Source organism: Gorilla gorilla, chromosome 16 (genome assembly GCF_029281585.2).
Source record: "Gorilla gorilla gorilla isolate KB3781 chromosome 16, NHGRI_mGorGor1-v2.1_pri, whole genome shotgun sequence".
In the NCBI taxonomy this organism is placed as follows: domain Eukaryota; kingdom Metazoa; phylum Chordata; class Mammalia; order Primates; family Hominidae; genus Gorilla; species Gorilla gorilla.
Window position 1 is genome coordinate 22,753,351 of NC_073240.2, and position 22,134 is coordinate 22,775,484.

Below are 22,134 nucleotides of genomic sequence, written 5' to 3' on the forward strand. Positions count from 1 at the left end.
TTGCACTGGAGGTAGTGCTGGTTTGGGGTGGGTGGCTGGCCAGTGAAGGTGCCTTCCCTGATCCCCCCCAAGCAACAGTGGTCACTCAGGGTATAAGAAGGTCCCTTTTCCTCTGCACAGCATTACCTCAAGGGTGAGATGCTAGCAGGGGTGGGGTTTTTGGTTCTGTGCGCACCATGGCTTCATCTTCAGTGGCAGTTGGTGTGGGTTGGGGTGTGTGCTGCATTCCCATATGCTGTTAGGGCAAGTACAACAAAACCCACCTGTGTAAACACACACAGCAAAGCGAGGTAGGAAGTTTCCATATAAAGGGCTGCAGTATGGAGAGGTAATGTGCAGGCTGGTACGTGGCTGTAGAGGTCACCTTGCTGCAGCTCTCCACTGATCAGCCACGGTCCGCTTGTACAGAAGCTATGGTGTGGGCACCAGAAAGTGCCCTCTAAGCAGGTGTGGCCTGGCTGGGGTCCTGGGAGAGGCAAGCAGACTAAGGGGTGCTGAGGTCAGACCAGCCCCATCTCATGTGCAAGACTGCCCAGCAGAGATCAGGTCTCAGAGGAGAACTCTCTCAAAAGTGAATCCTCAGCACAGCACAACTGCTCTATACAAACGTGGCCAGACTTCTTTTTTAAGCAAGTCCCCTTTTTTAGGAAGAGAACTCTTAGACCTGATCTGTGCTGGGCAATCTTGCACGTGAGATGGGGCTGGTCTGACCTCAGCACTCCTTAAGTGCTGGGATAAAGTGTCTCATAAGACCAAGTGGAGCCTAGAGACATAGATGTCCCTGCCCTCCGGGCTCCACATCAGCTGACTTGCTGCTCCACCACTTTCCTTGTCTCCTGGGGGCTCCACCCCAGAGAGGTGTAAGTCAGCAGTTACTTAATGTAATCACCCCAGGATGGAGGGTCTGTGCTGTGGGCCCAAGCCAGGGATCCTTGTCTGGTGATGAGCAGTAAGGGGTGTGTTGTACCCGTGGAAGATGGACTGACTTGTTCCTTGTGTCAACTGCAGCTTGTTGGAGGTGTCAATATGGCACTTAGGGTCTTTGCTCCCTTGATATTCTGAGGGTAGCAAGGGCAGTTCCACTGCAGAGGCAGTGGCAGAGAGTATTTCTGTTGCTCCTGAAAGCTCTGTCCAGGGAGTTGCTAGTTGCTACTGGCTTGAAAGCTCAAGTGGGGGGCTGGCTGGAGACCCAGGCCAGGAAGACCTGCACATCGAGGAGATATGGAAATGGGCACCTACATAACAGTCTGGCCACTTTTCTGTGGGGCTGCCGTGGTATGCTGGGGGTCCACTCCAGTCGCCAATTGCCTCGTATTTTCCAGTGGCTGAAGATATCAGCAGTGAAGCCTGTGAAAAAGCAAAGACGATAGCCTGCCCTTTCCTCTGGAAGCTCTGTACCTCTGAGGTATGAACCTGTTGCCAATCTGAACACACCTGTAGGATGTGACTGGAAGCAAGTTGAGAAGTCTTGCCTAGTAAGGAGGGAACAGGAATAGGGACTTGTTTAAAAAAGAAGTCTGGCCATGTTTTTGTAGAGTGGCTATGCTGTGCTGGGGGTTCACTTCAGCCCCTGGTCTCCTCAGACACTCTGAAACTCTAAGACTGAACTGGCTGAGTCATCCAAACAGCAAAGATGACAGTCTGGTCCTCCCCCTGGGAGCTCTGACTCAGGGAGGCCAGAAACCTCTGTCAGCCAGAGAACAGCAGTGAAGGTGGCTGGAGACCCTGGTTGAAAGGCCCCACCCAGTGATTAGAAATGTGGTTGGGGACTGGCTTAAACAAGAGTCTGGCCACGTTTTCGCAGGGTGGCTGTTCTGTGCTGAGGAACCACTTCCACCCCTGGTCAGCTTGGGCTCTCCAAAGCCCACAGGCCAGAAGGGTTAGTTGCCCAAACAACAAAGGTCATGGCCCACCCCTCTCTCTGGGAACTCTGTCCCAGGAAGGTTTCAAATCTCCATTGGCCAGGGAACACTGGTGGGTGTAGCTGGACACCTCAGGTGGGAGATCCTGTCCAGTGATGAGGAACAGGATCAGGGGCCTGCTTACAGAAGCATTCTGGCCATGATTTGGTAAAGCAGCTGTGCTATGCCACAGGATCTCTTCTGCCCCTGGTGAGTTTGTACTCTCCAAAGCCCGCATACTGGAATGACTAAGTTGCCCAAACAGGAAAGATGGTGGCCTGCCTCATCTTTTCTCTCAGAATTTATCCTGTGTGATGGAGCTTAATTTTTAGGTTGTTAATTTTACTGTCAGCGTTAGAGTTGTTCAGAAAGAATCTCACTGTTATCTTTTAGGTGAGATATATGATAATTCATTTTCTCCTGTAAATAAACCTGTTGATGTTTGTTCTCTGGAAAGAAGTCCCTTTCAGCTATCTGACTTTGATCACAATCATGTAGAGCAGTAGTCAGTCTACAATGACATGATTGAATTTCCATTTCCAGTGTTTCCTAGCTGTGTCTTACATTCTCCAGTTCAGAACTGAGCATTCTCAGTTGTCAAAATCCTAAGCTGTCCACTGTACTTAAATACTGGTTTTCGTTAATGCTTCTTCATTCAGTTGTATAGCCTTTAGAAGTTTATCAATCTGGCCGGGTGCGGTGGCTCACGCCTGTAATCCCAGCACTTTGGGAGGCCGAGGCGGGTGGATCACGAGGTCAGGAGATCGAGACCATCCTGGCTAACACAGTGAAACCCCGTCTCTACTAAAAATACTAAAAATTAGCCGGGCGTGGTGGCGGGCGCCTGTAGTCCCAGCTACCCAGGAGGCTGAGGCAGGAGAATGGCGTGAACCCAGGAGGCGGAGCTTGCAGTGAGCCGAGATCGCGCCACTGCACTCCAGCCTGGGCGACAGAGCGAGACTCCGTCTCAAAAAAAAATAAAAAATAAAAAAATAAAAAAAATAAAAAGAAGAAGTGTATCAATCTTTTCTTTTACACTTTCAATTTCCTCCAAAATTTTATTTTCCCTTAGCTGGTTCTGATGTTTTGTTTCATCTAGTTCCAGTCTTAGCATGGCAATTTCTTCCCGCAACATGCTGTTTTCACGCAAGAGATCTTCTTCTTTCTTATGACTAAGAGAAAGCTAAGTAAACAAAGGGAACTTTTAGTTAGCACTCAATAGAATGACATATCATGATTTCTTCTAAAATTGAAGAATGACATTTATATTTGTATAATGAAATAATTCCCATAGTGGATATTTAACTGGAAAAAAGTTGGACAAAACTTCAAATCTAAAAGAGTGTAAATTCCAAAAAGTTGAAATATTTATCTAAAGACCATGAAAAATAAATCACTAGAGGATTTTTAAGAATTTCAGAATTGGAAAAGCCTTTCTCTGAATTACAAAAAACCCAGAGGCATAAAATAGAAGATTAATACATTTGGCTACATTTTTTAAATTGGGTTTACACTCTGATATCTAACCTACAAACCACACCATCATAAGAGCCTTAGCTATGCATATATTAGGACAGAAGCAATTCCTCAAAGTTCTTTAAGTTCCTTTTTCTGAGGAATGTTTTATCAATATACTGCTTTCCTAATATTTTTACAGTCAGTTATAAGAATTACATTTATTCATAACTGTTAAATCTAAGCATTGTACCCTTCTACAATGTACACACCGGCATCTAAGCATTGCACTTCTACATACAACACTCAACTCATTTAAGATCACGATTCTTAAAAGGAGAGGTCAAAAAATATATGCAGCCAGGACCGGTGGCTCACACCTGTAATCCCAGCACTTCAGGAGGCTGAGGCAGGAGAATCGTGTGAACCTGGGAGGCAGAGGTTGCAGTGAACTGAGTTTGTGCCATTGCACTCCAGCGTGGGTGACAGTGCAAGACTCCATCTAGAATACACACACACACACACACACACACACACACACACACGTATATTTGCAACGTGCAAGATTTTTGCCAGGTCTTCTGATGCTACTGCTAGTGATCCTCCACAAAATCAGTTGCTTCTGTGGTGTAAATATATAAATACAAAAGAAGCCTTTTATTTCAAAATACAAATGGTAAATAAGATATAACTTACAAGGCTTTTCTTAGAAATCATGAGATTATTTGCCATTGCAATAACTTTTCTTTCCTCTTCATAATGTTTGAAACATTATAGTAGTAAGTGTGAAATATGGGAAACATACTGAACTATTCATCTGGGAACAAAATACTTATCAATAAATTATCACTAAATGTGTATCATGGCATGTCATTGTTTTCAAAGCTCTTTGCATTGAAATGAGAAACTACTTGGAGCAAACTGCTCCTCTCCTCAAAAGCAAGGATAATGACATCCACAATGTGGCCTCTGACCCAGCTGTACATTTCCTACCTTCCTATTAGTGAAAATAACAAACTGACTTCTCTATTAATATTTTAAAAAGAACTAATGTCCCAAAACTAGCAAATCTGTTGTTAGTAGCAAAACTTATTTTTGATATTGGAAAGATAATCAATTCTTATGAAAAATATCAAATGCTTTTCCTTTGGATTGAGGCCATTGTGAAGGTCACTACTCGACTGTTGCAGGCAAATGCAGTTGAATTAAGAACATGGCTTTACCCTGTGTGTACATATATAGATATATGACCAAGGATATACAGGGTGTGTGTGTGTGTGTGTGTGTGTGTGTGTATATATGATTTAAAAATCCTTTATACCTTCCAAAATAAAGCTTTTTAAAAATATATACACATATGAAAACATTTGATAATGACTAAAGAAAATACCTCAGAATTCATTTCCTTTTCAGCCACTTCTATCTGCTTTTGTTTATTAGTCAGAATCTCATCTTGTGATATTCCAGTGTTCTGTTCTTCAGAAAGTTGTTTCTGGGTATCATTTTGTTCGTCACTAGAAGAAATTTTAATTTTCATGAAATACTGGAGGTGTCCCTAAAATGATCTACAGGGCAAGATGGCACCATCAGATGTCATTCACACAATGTATATCTGCACATTAATCCAAGACAAGGCAAACGGGTCTCACATCTGTTAACCCTGCTCTCCCAGTCATGTTGGCACCAGGGACTAGTTTTGTGGAAGATAATTTTTCCATGGACCTGAGGTGGGGGATGGTTCCAGGATGATTCAAGCACATTACATACATTGTGCACTTCATTTCTATTATTACTAATATATAATGAAATAATTATATAACTCACCATCATGTAGAATCAGTGGGAGCCCTCAGCTTATTTTCCTGCAACTAGATGGTCTCATCTAGGGGTGACAGGAGATGGTGACAGATCATAAAGCATTAGATTCTCATAAGGAGTGAACAACCTAGATCCCATGCATGAGCAGCTTGCAATAGGGTTCAAGTCACACTCTTATGACAATCTAATGTCACCGCTGATCTGACAGGAGGAGGAGCTCAGGTGGTAACGTGACAGAGAGTGGCTGTAAACAGATGAAGCTTCACTTGCTCACCTACCACTAACCTCTTGCTGTGTGGCCCAGGTCCTAACAGGCCAGGGACTGGTACTGGTCTGTGGCCTGGGGATTGGAAACCCCTGTGTTAACCCAAACTTTTTGTGTTTATTTTTTGGAAACAGTTTCCACTTATATTCTTGATTCCTCTGTAATTTATAGACAACTTAGAAATTCCCTTTGGAACAAGACAGGGTCTAATATTGTGTTTTTAACATAGAACTTTGAATTAATTTTATCTGTGTATGAGAGAGAGATGTGAAATAAACTGATCATTAATTGCTTTCAATTTTATTTTTATTTCATGCATATTAAGAAGAAAACTGGGAAGCCCTAGGCAGAGCAATTGGGCAAGAGAAATAAAGGGCATCCAAATTGGAAAAGAGAAAGTCAAACTCTCTCTTCACCAATGATATGATCTTATGCCTAGAAAACCCTACAGACTCCTACAAAACACTCCTAGATTTGATAAATGAATTTAGTAAAGTCTCAGAGGTTACAAAATATACAAATACCAATGAATAGTACCACTATACACCAACTACAACCAAGCTGAGAGTCATATCAAGAATCCAATCCTTTTTACAATGGCTGCAAAATAGTAAAATACCTAGGAATATACTTAATGAAGGAGGTGAGTGGTCTATCAGAGGATAACTGGAAAACGCCACTGAAGAAAATCACAGATAATACAAATAAATGAACATACATTCTATGTTCCTGGACTGAAAGCATTGATATTGTGAAAATGCCATAGTGCCCAAAGTAGTCTACAGAGTCAATACAGTTTCTACCAAAGTACCAATGTCATTCTTCACAGAGTTATTTTAAAAAGCTGTCATTCATGTAGAACCACAAAAGAGCCTGAATAGCAACAGACATACCAAGCAAAAGGAACAAACATGTTGGCATCACATTACCTGACTTCAAATGATACTCTAAGGCCACAGTAACAAACATCATGGTAGTGGTATAAAAGTAGACACACAGATCAATGGAACAGAATAGACAACTCAGAAAAAAGGCCACTTACAACCAAATGATCTCTGAGAAAGGATACAAAAACATACACTGGAGAAAGTACACGTTATTCAACAAATGGTGCTGGGAAAAAAAGATAGTCACATATAGAAGAATAAAATTGGATCTCTATCTCTCACCATGTAAAAAAATTAATTCAAGATGGATTAATGGCCTAAACCTAAGACCTGAAGACATTAGCCTAGGCAAATAATTTATGATGAGGACCCTGAAAGCAAAAGCAACAAAAATAAAAATAAATAAATAAATAAATAAAGACCTAATTAAACTAAAAAGCTTCAGCACAGCAAAAGAAATAATCATCAAAGTGAGCCAACAACCTATACAATGGGGAAAATATGGGCAAATTATGAATCTAACAAAGGGTTAATGTCCATAACCTACCAGAAACTCAAACAAATCAGCAGGAAAAATACAAATAATTCCATTAAAAAGTGGGCACATGACATGAATAGACATTTCTCAAAAGAAGATGTACAAATGGTGAACAAGAATATAAAAACACGCTAAATATTACTAATCATCAGGGAAATGTACAATAAAACAACAGTGAGATATCACCTCACTTCAGCCAGAATGGTCACTACTAAAATAAAAAAAACAGCAGATGCTGGTGTGGATGTGGTGAAAAAAGAAGAGTTATACACTGCTGGTGGGGACAGCAATTAGTACAAATCTATGGAAAACATTATGGAGAGTTCTGTTAAAGTAGATCTTACCATTCTATCCAGCATTCTCATTTCTGGATACCTACCCAAAATAAAAGAAATCATACTCTCAAAAAGACACCTATATACATACATTTACTACAGCACAATTCACATATGCAAAGATATGTTATCAGCCAGTGTCCACCAACTGATGAGTGGAATAAATTATATATATATATATATATATATATATGTATATATATATATATATATGTATATATATATATATGTATGTATGTATGTATACCTGAGACTGGGTAATTCATAAAGGAAAGAGGCTTAATTGATTCACAGTTACACGTGGCTGGGAAGGCCTCAGGAAACTTACAATCATGGCAGAAGGTAAAGGGGAAGCAGGCAACTTCTTCAAAAGGTGGCAGGAGAGAGAGAAGTGAAAGGGAAAGAGCCCATTATAGAATTATCTGCTCTTGTGAGAACTCACTATCACGAGAACAGCATGGAGGAAACCGACCCCATGATCCAATACCTCCCAGCTGGTCTTTCTCTCAACACCTGGGAATTACAATTTGACATGAGATTTGGGTGGAAACACAAAGCCAAACTATTGAGGGGGGGGTGTATCCTTACTTTTAAAATATCAAAATGTCATTATTTATATTTCAAAAATAGCAATTTTTATTAGTAATGATTTTGTTTGAAAATAAAATGACCTGGTAAATTTTCTTCACTTTTAGCCTAGTATTTAGTCAAAATATAAAAAGCTGAATTTGCCAGCAGCAAATTGTAATTACTTTTAAATGAGGTAAAGATGTGTGAGAATATCACCGTTATTGTACTGAGAAGAAAGTGAACAAGAAAAGGAATTTAAAAAGAGAGTAGAGTATCACTACCATATACATACATGAACTGACAAAGAGACTAAAATCTCCTACTGGAGATTATGTTAGGACTTGAGCAAAAGCTTCTAAAAATACCAAAAACAGAAAGAAAATAATTAATTTTAAGGAATAAATTATACAGAGAAATATGTATTTTTTAAAAAAGAAAACAGATATTCCTGAGAGCTATTATTAACCAATTCATCTTGACCAAAATTTTAAAATGAAGTCTACAATTCTGGAATATAAAATAGTTTCATTTTGAACATAGTTAATTGAAGGCAACTTTTATACAGAAAATTTTCGGTTAAAGTTGACTCTAACTTATGAAAGAAATGACTTGTACCAATGGTAACAAGAAGCCACCCAAAGCCAGTTTGAAATCTAGTCAATCAATGACCACTGCTCTTGTTCACCAACCAATATCAATGTGAGCAGCTTGCTTCTGAAATACAGCCACACAGCAGCACCTGCTCCATCAGAATAGACAGTGCCTCACCAGTATTCCTCTTACAATAGGAAGCAAAAAATTCCAACTCTGTCTCTTTATTTCAAATACCAAAGGTTCATAATCCCTTGAAAAGAATTTGTAAGTCCATTAAATGTGCCACCGTAATTTTTTTTTAAATAAAATACTAGTGGCCAGGCGCAGTGGCTCATGCCTGTAATCCCAGCACTTTGAAAGGCTGAAGTGGGTGGATCACCTGAGGTACAGAGTTCGAGACCAGCCTGACCAACGGGATGAAACCCCATCTTTATTAAAAATACAAATATTAGCCGGGCGTGGTGGCATGCCCCCGTAATCCCAGCTCCTTGGGAGGCTGAGGGAGGAGAAGTGCATGAACCAGAAGGTGGAGGTTGCAGTGAACTGAGATCATACCACTGAACTCCAGCCTGGGGGATACAGCGAGACTCCATCTCAAAATAAAATAAAATACCAGTAAAGTTTGCAATTCCTCTGACTCAGTTTGCCATAACTACAATTATGATTACTAGTAAAAGAATAAATAGTGAATAACCACAATATTGGGCTTTTCTCTCTAAACAAAAAAATTAATATAAAGAATGTAGCTTATTATAAAAAGCCAAAACAATTTTAAAAATGCACGTAGTTACCGGGCAAAGCTGTTAGAATGAACCATGTCAAACATTTTTAAAGTGAGAATTAATCAAACAATATATGCAGGATAAACTCCATTCACTCATTTAATAAGTATTTATTAGGTAGCTTCATCCAATATGCTAGGCCTTTTTCTAGGCAGTGAGGATATGGTAGTGAAAAATAAAAACCCTATTCATGAGAGTGAGAAAAACACACAATAACAACAGACAGATAAGGCCAAATATACAGGATGTTACAGGAGAAAAACTAAAGCAGGAAAATGAAATGTTTATGTGTTTGACGGGGAGGGTGGTGGGAAAGTTGGGATGGTCAGAAAAGTCCCTGCTGAGAAAGGGGATTTTTTTTTTCTAATACAAAAATCCTTTTATTTGTATATCAAAGTCTCTAAGAAATGATGACATAAGGTTAACAGCGTTGATGTCAAGATACAAATGGGTTTGAAGTTAGAGATGATAAATCACTTTGTTTCACTGAACCTTCCCTTCGTTACGTTAGAGAGCATCCCTGGTAGGCACCCAATTGAACCTTAAGCATGACGCGTCTGGGTAGCACACCGTTCTTCCTCAGAAAGTGGTTGTTCCTTAATGTGTTTCTTTTTACCCTTTTTCCTCTTCTTCTTAGAAAGGGGGTTTTAAATAAAGAACTGAAGGAATGGAAAGAGAAAGCTAGGAGGATATCTGGGGAGAAAGCATTCCAGACACCGGGAACTGCGAATCACGGAGGTGTGCCTGGCATCTTTAAGCACTAGGGGTAGATAAGGGATGGCAAGAATTCAGTGTGGCTGAAGCAGAGCAAGGGAGATAATTAGGAGGAACTTTGACACGTACTCCGAGTGAAATGGGAGATAATGAGAAGGGCTGGGGCAGAGGAATGACACAATTTGACTTATGTTTTAAATACATCCACTGAGTTAAGAATGGATGAAAAGGGAAGTTTTTAAAAACCAGGACTATCAATTCCCAGTCTATGACACTCATCTAGACTGCAGATGAGGGTGGCTCAGATGTATGAGATATGACTGGCTTCTGGACATATTCTTCAGGTAGACCTGAGAAGATTTACTGAGAGATTAGATGTGAGGTGTCAGAGAGAGAGAGAGAGATGAGTCAAGAATGACACCGAGATTTTTGGCAGAGCAACTGGAAGAGTTGCCCTTAACCAAAGTAGGAAAGACTACATGAGGTGTAGATTTCAGGAAGGACATCAGTAGCCCAATTTTGGATCTGACAAGTGTGTGATACCCAATAACTAACCAAAGAGAGATGTCAAGTAGGCAGGCTGATATAGAAATCTGGAATTAAGGAGAGAGATTTGAGCTGGAGACATACATTTGGAAATCACTAGCATATACACAGTAGAAAAAGTCATGAGGGGCCAGGTGCAGTGGCTCACACCTGTAATCCCAACACTTTGTGAGGCCAAGGCAGACAGATCACCTGAGGTCAGGAGTTTGAGACCAGGCTGGCCAACATGGGGAAACGCGGTGTCTACTAAAAATACAAAAATCAGCTGGGCATGGTGGCATGCACCTGTAATGCCAGCTACTCAGGAGGCTGAAGCAGGAGAATTGCTTGAACCCGGGAGGCAGAGGCTGTAGTGAACCGAGATCACACCACTGAACTCCAGCCTGGGTGACAGAGCGAAACTCTGTCTCCAAAAAAGAAAAAGAAAAAGTCACAAGAAAGAAGATTGAGGAGTGAGCCCTGGGAAACAACAATGTCCAAAAGGAGAAAGATGAGGAGGAGCAAGCAAAACAGAACATGATGAATGGACTAGAAAGGCAGGAGGAAAAGCCTGAGGCAGTGAGGTCCTGAAAGCCAAGTGAAGACGCCGTTAGGGACGAGATGCCCTCCATTGCCTCAAATATTGCTGACAGATTAAATAAAATGAGGTGGAAGAAAAGTGCCTAGATTTATCACAGAAAACAATTAGTGATAATCTTGAGGAAAAACGTTGGAGGACTGCTGAGATTGAAGACTTACTGGCATGAGATCAAGAGTGAAGGAAAAGAAAATTTGAGTTCATGAGTGTAGACAGTTCTTTTAAGGACATCATACTTAGGAGTCATGGCTGAGAATGTTGTAATTTTCTTCCACAGTCATGGAAAAGTAATAGACAAATAGTTTCAAATTTTACATAACAGGTGTAGTTTTCAAATTTTATATAACAATTACATATTTTAAAGCTTATAAAAATTATACACATTTGGCATTAAAAATGCCAGACCAAGGTGTTAAATTCTTAAAACTATAGAACTAAAAGTTGCCTTGACCATTTCTAGATTACAGAAGCTGATTATTATTTTGTTCATGCTTATACATAAAGACCAAGAAAAACTAAAAGCTTCAAGGAGAGTATTTCTTGCTTGATAAAAATCAGCCAATTCTAGAACAGTTGATACTCATCAAATATACAAAGTAATTGATCACCATAAAATACTGAATTCTATTAACAGGAATAAAGTGGCAGAAATGCAGAAAATAATCTTATTTTACAAATGAAATTTTAAAAATTGTATGACATCACTGTGGAAAAATATGGTGAGGTGAATACTGAAATATATCCTTTTCTCAAAGGAAAGATAATGTCACACATGCAGGGCACTTTTACAAATAAGTGTTACTGCATTAGCAGCACCTTCCTTTTAGCACACCGGTCAGCAAATTAGCACCTGTGGGCCAAATCCAGCCCACTGCCTGTTTTTGTAAGTAAAGAATCTTGGAACACAGCCATGCTTATTCACTTTACAGTCCATAGAGTCAATTAGCTGGGTGTGATGTTGCACACTTGGGGTCCCAGCCAGTAGAAAGGCTGAGGTGGGAGGATTACTAGAGCCCAGAAAGTCAAGGCTGCAGTGAGCTGTGATCACACAATTGCACTCCAGCCTTGGCAACAGAGACCCTGTCTCAAAAAAAATAAATATATATAGTCCACAAAGCCTAAAATATTTACTAAATGGCTCTTTGCAGGAAAAGCTGGCCAGCTCCTAGTTTAGCAGATGAAAGATACTTTGATATATTTTAATAAAAGTTTTACCCAATATACTCAAATGTTTATATTAAATATAGATCCCCACGTACAATCCCTTGGCAATATTCAGATTGAAGGTCCAATATTTCGGCACTCAGGCACTGACAACAAAAATTTAATAACTAGCAATCTTGTTGCTAACAAGGTACAGTGTCAATGTAGCGTGTAGCTTCCATTTGCAACACAGCAGATATTCCAAGAATTCTAACAAAATTATCTTAAGATGTGTTACCAAACTAAATGCTTTAAATACATTGTAATTGCAAAATAACCAGTATACTCTAGATCTAACCTCATTTGTAAAAAATGGTTGCATACTGTATTATTTTCTGGGTATGAAAATTGAGCTATTTCCTATTGGTAAGGATTTACTTTTGATAATGATAAATTCCTATTGATAAGGATCCATCTTTTTGATATAATAATGCTGTAAGAAATGTCCTTTCACATAAGTATATATGTGACAAATCTATACAAATATCCTTAACATACCTATATATCCTTACTATGTTATATATATGTGTGTGTGAATATGCTACTAAATTAATGTTCAAAATGTATTTACCAACAGTGTATGAAATGCCATTTTCAATGAGACCATTTCCTTTGCAGCAACACACATGGAGCTGGAGGCCATTATCCTAAGCAAACTAATGCAGGAACAGAAAATCAAATGCCACATATTCTTACTCATTACTGGGAACTAAACAATGAGAACTCATGGACACAAAGAGGAGAATAACAGACACCAGGGTCTACTTGAGGGTGGAGTGTGGCAGGAGGGAGACGACCAAAAAACTACCTCTCGAGTATTTTGCTTATTATGTGGCTGATGAAATAATCTGTAGTCCAAACCTCCATGATACAGTTTACCTATATAATAAACCTGCACATGAACTTCTGAAGCTAAAATAAAAGTTCATTAAAAAGAAAAGAAAATGCCTTTTCCCTCACATTTGCCAATGCTGGTTATTTTTCAAATAAATTAATGACTGGAAAAAACGGTAACTCATTGTTTACTGATTTTCATTTTTCTGATTAACAGGCAAGGCTGAATATTCTAGTAAAAGTATAAAATTTGTTCATCATGAATATTAGCCCAAATTAGGATTAGTTTGACAGCATATAGTCATCTCCTATTAAATGTTGCCACAGGCTTACCTGTGATACTCTTCATTCTCAGTGTCAGGAAATTGCTGCTTTTCAGGTTTTCTGCTCTTCCTTTGTGGAATTAATCCATCATCACCATTGCCAGCACTGGCACCATTAGTCAGGTTTTCTGGTAATCCCACAGGATTACTTCCATGCTTCTTTATTTCTTCTTCAACCTTGAGTGGAAGTTTGATATTAAGGATGGTTATCACTTTATTGAATAAAAAGAACCTTTTTAATTGATTTTATCAATTGACTCAGTTTGCCATTATTTTAGTCATTAAAAATATCTCACACTTAAATTTGATCATATATACAGAACTATTACCGTATAATTTTAAGATGTAATTATCATGTCATTAGTATATCACTGAAATTTTTGTAAAGTTTGCTTGATTGCTGTTTGACTGAATAAAACAGAATTTTCCAAAATTCAAAAAGGGCCCTCCTTCATTTTGTGCTTTTATTCCCAAAAACTCTTCAGAATCTTATATATGAATTTACCCCATTTGACTCATGGGAACACAAAAATAAAACGACATAGACACAAAATGTGTCTTCTGTCTTTACCACCTAGATTTTACATTAAACACTCAGATGTAGAGGATGAGACACTGGGGGGCTTCAGGAATAGAAAGGAAGATGGTCCTTTTCTGCACTAAGATATTCTCCTCCCCCACTGCCTTTGATCGTTCTTTTTTCGTTTGGTTCCTGGATATCAAAAACATGATGGTGCTCACTGAAACATGAAAACCAAAGTTTGCCACAACACAAGGAGCAGAGTGAAACTGCTGAGGTGCAAGCGTGGAATTCCAGAAAATTAGATGCTCCCCAAATTTCACATTCAATAGCTATACAATTGTCCAGCTGGAAGTTACAAAGAATAAGTAATTATCTTCTTTAGCCACATTATCTAGTGATAATCAGATTAAAACCAAGAAAGATAAAATAATTGGTCCAAAGCTCCTGAAGTGGCATTACCTAGCATTTTATGGCACCACTCAGGGTTGTTCCATAATAATGAAAGAATCTCTCTAGGGTTTGTATCTCTTGAAAACTCAATGTACAGAATTCTTTCTGAGTTAAATATTAAATTTTTCACTGGTGATTTATGCTACTTACATGATAGGATCATGTATGCCTACACTTACTACACTTTGTTAAACGGCATAACATAAAAATCTAATTCAACAGAAACATTTGAACATAAAGGTATACCTCTCTGTCACAGTCCTTATTTATTTCTGGTTCTTGAGACATTTTCTGTAGATGCAAAAATAGAAGGTTAATTTGCTTGTTGTATTTCCGTGTATGTCTCCTCTTTTGGAATGCATGTTAAAATAATTTTATTCTTAAGTAATCAAGTATGGACATGAAAAATTAGAAAATAAAATAAAATTTAACTGTTAAAATAATTAAATAAATAAATAATTAAAATTAAGAATTAACTTTTTAATCTATGTTTAGCTACTGCCACATCATTGGCTTCTGAGTAACATGTGAAAAATAATTCACCTCAGACAAAGGGAGAATAAAAACATGAACCAGCAAACTTAACTTTGTTACCATTTGTTTGAACTAAACTTAATTTGTTATGTGTTAAATCTACCAAAAATGAATTAGCAGATGATTTGTAGTGTTCCAAAGGCTTCCTCACTTGAAAAGAGTATATCTCATGAAACCCTAACTAGTGAGCCCGTATAGCGCACTGAAGTGCTTTTTTAAAAGATTCCTAATTGGATTGTAGGCATGCTTCAAATTTTTAGGAGCTGAAATCAACACCAAACAGAAAGAAATGCAAATTCTTAAATTTTAATTGAAATTATATGCTGTAATATGATAGTGTTATGTATCTAGATGATCTGCTTAAGTCCAGTTCTAATATATTCTAAGGTGTACTAATTACAATGGATAAATTTTTTTTAATAATCTGTACTGATTTTCTGCAACTAAAATAAGGTAGAAGGTTATTGTGTTTGTGCACTAACACCAAATGTCCCATTCTGCAAGATATGATTCTTGTAATAGGCAGTTGGGTTGCTTTTATGACCTGGTTCCCTCCCTGAACAGAAATGCTGAAGTCAGTGAGAGACCACAAGGCAGAATATGTCTTTAACCTTGGTATCAGTGACTGAAAATATAAAACTGCAGATTCTCAATCACTGGCCGTGATTATTCTTTAACCATGAATCCAGCTCAGGGACCTTCAGTGTTACATTGTTCATAGTTCTATTGCTTAATAATATAATCCAATAATTGATGTTACTTTATCATGTTAGGGTGTTGTAAAAATAAAAGAACAAACAAAGGTCTGGAATATGTTTTTGCCTCTATTCCAAAAGGAAAGATTAGCTATAAGCTAATCAAAAAGGCAGATAAGAATATTTTAAATAAGAATACTGTAAAATAAGAGTATTTTAAATTTTATAGTGGTTATGTTTTTAAGCTAAATATCAAATGTTAAATTAGAATTTATTGATTCTTCTGTTAATGAGATTGCCGAATTTATTAAAATAAATTTTAAGAATCTTATTAAAAAATTCTTAAAAAAAGAATCTATTGATTCTTAAAACCTAGTCTGAAAGGTAATTTCATTTGGACTATCTAATATTGTTAAAGCAAAGAAAACAACATTAAATCAAAAATTTAAATTTAAAATTTTCCGTGCCTCTGGCTGGCTATTTTCACTGACTTTAAGCCTTTGTGACTCTTCCTCTGATGTCAGCTTTAAGTCTTGTTCTGTTGAGAAATCCATATATTCAGTTAAGATGAACCACTTAGAACAGTTAAAAACTATTGACTTTATAAAAATAGATTGAAGACAACATTTTATTTTATTTCATAAATTGAGTGTTTAGTCTTTCATGAAATAGTTACTTAGGAAATAATTCTCCAAAACTTCAACAAACCACTTGGGGAGACACCTGATGTGATTCACTCACAAATTCATCCACCCCACATAAATGAACAAAACCACCAGAAACACAACTTTAAAATACAGTAGAAACATATAAGGTAACTCAGTATGTTTGTTCACTTCCTAATAGTGAAGCAGTAAATGTAAAGAAAAGAAAATTTAGTTTTAAAGAGAAACAAATTTTCCTGCACTTAGCTACTCTGACTGTAAGGATAGTATCAGGCAGGGACCAGGAAAGGTTGTGGTGACCCTGTCTGAGAAGCCAGAGCCCACAGGTATGGGCTCCAGACATCCCAGAGAAAAGTTAAGAAAACAAATTCCTTTACCATCTCCCCTCCCCCTCAGCATTTATTCATAGCTATTTTTACAAATGCATATATTTTGCAAATTCTTGTTTTCCTTCAATGCAGCTGCAAGGTCTCAAGCTATGCAGTGGTTGCAAAACTGTCACTATACGATTGACTGCCTTTGTTCTGCTTCTGTAAGTTTGCCTATATAAGCCAAGCCCTGTCTTTGTTCAGGGCTCAGGTTTTTGATCAAATCCGCTGAGCTGGTGTGCACCTAAATAAAATCCTCTTGTTTGACCCACTGGGTCTCTCCTGCCTCTTGTTTTCTGCAAAAATAGTACCTTACAAATGATTTCCAAAATTACTACTGACACCTTTGTTAGTGTACAATGTCTTCTTAACATCTAAAATGTTTCCATCCACTATTATGACAAATTTATATTCATTTTTCTTTTTTTTTTGTTTTTTTGTTTGAGCCAGGGTCTTGCTCTGTCACCAGGCTGGAGTGCGGTGGAACAATCTCAGCTCACTGCAACATCTGACTCCCTGGTTCAAATGATTCTCCTGTCTCATTCTCCTGAGAAGCTGGGATTACAGGCACACACCATCATGCCCAGCTAATTTTTGTATTTTTAGTAGAGATGGGGTTTCACCATTGGCCAGGATGGTCCTGATCTTTTGACTTTGTGATCCACCTGCTCCAGCCTCCCAAAATGCTGCAATTACAGGTGTGAGCCACCACACCCAGCCTTATTTTCATCTTTTAAAACAATGCTATGGGAAGTCTTCCTTGATTCTGCAGATCTTTCCCCAGATAAACAGGTAACTCCTTCCTTGAGGTAGCCTTAGGACCTCACTGATTTTTCTACTGCACCTTTACCACCTGAACTGTACATTATTCCTCCACAGGTCTGTCCCCTCTACTCCAAGACTGCAGAGAACAGTCTTGCACATCATCTTTGTAAAAACAGTCTTTATTTTACTCAGAAATTTCTTATTGAGTCCTGCTACATACATGCTAGGTGTTAGGGTTTAAAAAGAATGCAAATAAAGCCTGTCAGGGATGGCTTTTCTAGAACACCTGCCCAAGCAGAGACTTAAATATTGAGGCTAGCTAGATTAAAAGTGGTAGAGGGCAAGAAAGGGTGACAGCATGCCACACAGCAGCAAGAGCAGGAGCGAGGCCTGAAAGAGTGAAAGTATTTGCCTGCAATAGAAGGAGGAGTGAGTAGGGCATTAAGAGCCACTCAGTAATGCCAGAGAAAGGGCACACAGGGAAAAGGGCTAAAGATGTAGAGTAGGGCAGAAGTCAGATTATGAAAGCCTTATGTGTACTCTTAAGATGCTTAGACATTAACGTTCAAGAGTGGTCCCTGGTCCTATCTGTATTTAGATGTAGATCATTTTAATGCCAAAACCAATATTCCTAGTGAGCCATTATTCATTAAGACAAGGTGACAGTTAGCTCATGTGGACACAGCTGAGATGATACTATGTAGCAAATTCTCAATAATTCTAATGAACGCTTGGAAAGTCAATTCTATAATAAGTCATAGAAATTATAATAAATCACTTAATATTTGGGAAGGTGCTTTATAAAGTTATAGTGTATATGAATGTAACTAATAGTTGTGAATTCAGAGTTGTGACAGTAAAGCAAAAAAAATCACACTGTGTTTGGGTCAGCAATCTTTAGATTTCTATCTAGTCTTCCTACCCAGTCCATAAATTCTAAGTATAATCCTAGTACTCGCTCTCAAGTTTAAGTTAAATGCTAGCCTATACAAAAAACACTCTTTCTCTTACTTCTTTTTTGTTAGTTATATGTTGCTTTGTTTAAAGGAAGAACACAAAAATGCCCTGCTAAAGGGATTCTGTTTGCCTGCAGGCTGCAAGAGGGGAAAAACACAAAGCACATTTTGCAGAAAATGATTTTTTAGAAGTCAGAACTATGACATGAAGTCAAGCAGGGCACTGTAGGACTGACTTTGCTGTGCTTCCTTAATATGCTCCTTGCTCTCTTTCTTTTCTGGAAGCTGTGACTCACACAGGTCATGGAGAAAATTTCCTACTCCTTCCTCATGTCCAGGTTAAATACTAGTGTACAACGTGGAAACCTGTAAATTATCTGACATTTCTCTCTGTCCCCCAAACCTTTCTCATCCAATTATCACTAAATCATATTGACTATACCTCTCTTCTTCCTCTGCTTTATATTACCACTGCCACTGAGAACCTAAACATTTACAAAATGGCTTTTATTACAAACAACCCTTCCAACTATTAGTTATTTCTTACATGAAAAAAATTAAGCAAAACAAATGAAAAAAGCATAACACCAAAAAAAGGCCAACACATTAAAATGAGTAACTGAGATTCCAAACTTTATTTTGCCACGGGCAGGTGAAAACCTTAGAATACATTGATACTAGTCCAAGGATGTGTGACATGGAAACTATAGCTGACTACTGCAAAAGCTTCCTTTGTCTCCTGGTTTCTTTACATGGTTATCTTCCATCAATCCCAGCAAACTACAGGCCACAGGCCAAATCCAATCTGCCTTTTGGCTTTGTAAATAAAGTTTTATAGGAGCTAAGTCATGCCTGTTTGCTTACATATAATCGTGGTGGCTTTCACACTACAACAACAGACAACAGCCTGGTTAAGTAGATATGACAGAGACCACATAGTCTAAAATATTTCCCACCTGGTCCTTTACAGAAAAAGCTTGCTAACCCATTTTACACCATAAGCAGAATATGCCTTAATATTCAAATTTAATCTTGTAACTCCCCTGCTCAAATTTCTCCAATGAGCCCCTGCAGCACACATTGTTGGCTCCTATCAATAGCCATTCCTTATTCTTTCTTGCAGAAGAAACACAAGTCTATTGGGATATTTATTATCCCAATCCCCCTCCTCAGCCTCAGAAAGAGAAATGTTTATTCTAAGCTAATCATGTATTTGCCATCCCATTGCCTGGTTTGGGAATGAGCATGTGGTGTCACCCAGCCAATGAAATGTTACAGGAAGCCCCTTGCATGCTTCTAAGTTTTCTCCCTGTTTAAAAGACACATGTGAAGAAAAGCAGCCCTTGAAATGTTGTGTTGTGAGAACAAGATGTTTGGAGCTGCTGCGGATTAGCCAACCATCAAAGGAGACATGAAGAAAACACTGCCAACAGCACAGCTGAAAGAGGGACAAGTGGGATCCTAGGATATCACTGAACAACCAAAACAACTCTGGTTCCTACTGTTTTAGCCACTGCTCATCTAGTATTTACAGTCCAAAGCATTCTACCTGGTAAATTTCCCATGGCCCACAGGGTAAGACCTACTCATTTCTATAGTATTAAAAAAGTCTATCATAAACTTGCCTTAGCTAAGTATTCACCTCATTCCCAACCTCTGGTGTCTCACACTTTTGGTACTAGCAAAAGTGAACTGCTCAGAAACCCTGCAAAGTTCACTCGGCATCTTGTCTTTTGCACTTGTTGCTCTTCCTGCCAAACAGGCAATCTCATTAGATGTTCTCCTGGCAAACACACAAACTTGTTGCATGTTCCTTCTGCCAAAAATTATTCTTCTGCTTCTTTACCTAGAAAAATTCTTCTCACTCTGCATGCTTACTTTGAATCATACCTACTTTTTTTCAAAACTTTCATTCCTCATCACGTATGTCTGGCACATAATTAATACATCATAAATCATAATTATAAGCTTCCGGTTGGCATCTAGCACACAGTAAGCACTGAATAAAGTAGTAAAATAATAAAAATGACAATGATGATAACAAGCTCCTGTCTGTATTTTTAATTGTGTGTGTTCTGTAGCATTAGAAAAATGATTAGTATCTAAAAGACATTTGATAGTTATTTGTTAAGTGGACAAGTGAAAACATAGAAATGTTTTCTTTGTAAATTCTGTTGAAAAAGCACAGAAATGAAATAGAGACACCTCTATTATGAGCACCTTAAAGATCAAAACTACATCTATTCCATCTTTGTCTTCTGCAACTTATAAAACCTAACTTACGGAAGCTTTTTGATAAATAGATGGCTAAATTAAAGGTGTCCTCATCCAGTTTGGATTATACAATGTATTAGGTGTCCACAACCAGGTGGCATACTAGTATTTTTGTTAATGTGAAACATTTTTCTACTTTTATTATAATCTGCTGAGCCTAGAGTTGGGCAATTTGTATATTTATTATGACAATCTTTTGGTAAATGGTAGCAGAGAATCTTGTTCTAACAAAATTACTGTTATCAAGACAATTGACCAGCAGGTAGAGAACACATCTTGTTCCAACAAAGTAAATGTATCTCCTTCCAACTTCAAATGAGGAGGAATGAAGTCAGTAAGAGTGAGACCTTGTTGGGACAAGGATATGTAACATGACTTGTGCTTTGGCGTTCTTTTGTGATCAAAAATTTCTTACTTTTATTTTTTTATCTACGGTAGGACCACCCAGAGCAGGGGTCCACAACTCCCAGGTCACAGACTGGTACCAGTCCATGGACTATTATGAACCACACCACACAGGAGGAGGTGAGCAGCAGGCAAACCAGGGAAACTTCACCTGTACTTACAGCCACACCCCATGGCTCATATTACCACCTGAACTCTGCCTCCAGTCAGATCAGTGATAGCACTAGATACTCATTGGAGCACGAACCCTATTGTGAACTGCTCATCTGAGGGATCTAGGTTGTGTGCTTCATATGATGATCTAATGCCTGATGATCTGTCACTGTCTCACTTTGCCCCCAGATGAGACCACCTAGTTGCAGAAAAATAAGCTCAGAGTTTCCACGGATTCTACATTATGGTAAGTTGTATAATTATTTCATTATATATTACAATGTAATAATAATATAAAGTAGCACAATAAATGAAACATGACTGAATAATCCTGAAACCATCCCCACCTTCCCCCAGCCCATGGAAAGACTGTCTTCCACAAAACAGGTCCCTGCTGCCAAAAACATTGTGGACAACTGACCTAAAGTAATTCATTATCACAAGTCTTACCTGGATTGCTGTTTTCAGAAGAGATTTTTAGCATCTGTTTTTCTTTATAGTCAGAAAGTAATTCACAAATTCTATGTATAAAAATGTAAGAAACCAAATTACTATTTTAATACTGATATAAAAAATACTTACCAAATGTAAAATTCTTAGAGTATTTCAAACAATATCATAATATCAGAATTTAACAGTATTATCCCATACACTTATGAGTACATTCTACAAACTTTTCTTTAAGCTTCTAATTAAAGAAGAAAAAAGATTAGGTGAAATGCTCATAAATCAAGGGCACTGTGACCCAGTAAATCAGCATGCATTAGCATGACATAATAGAAAGTGTCCCAACTCTGCATAAGTCCTAGCTCCATAATGAACAGCTATTTGTTCTTGGACAACTTTCTTCTCTTAGGCTCAATGTCTTCTTCTACAAAGTGAGGACTTTGCTGCCTTATTTCACTAGGTTGTTATAAAGATTTAACAAGGTAACATTTTTTAAACGCTCAGAGAAATAGTAAAGCAATGGAATAATCTGTTCCTAAACTTTATGACTAAAATTA

General features: G+C 38.1%; 1 protein-coding gene across 1 annotated transcript in view; it reads right to left on the bottom strand.

The window, feature by feature from the left end:
* Window positions 1-2,939: 2,939 nt before the first annotated feature.
* The window catches only part of LOC134757302 (POTE ankyrin domain family member B3-like), a 31,069-nt gene continuing 11,874 nt past the window's right edge, over window positions 2,940-22,134 (bottom strand). Inside the window, 7 exon segments of the mRNA XM_063698907.1 lie at window positions 2,940-3,009; window positions 3,011-3,084; window positions 4,747-4,870; window positions 13,353-13,519; window positions 14,562-14,606; window positions 16,012-16,082; window positions 21,581-21,651. Of these exon segments, the coding sequence (XP_063554977.1) occupies window positions 2,997-3,009; window positions 3,011-3,084; window positions 4,747-4,870; window positions 13,353-13,519; window positions 14,562-14,606; window positions 16,012-16,082; window positions 21,581-21,651 (565 nt within the window). The 3' untranslated portion in view covers window positions 2,940-2,996.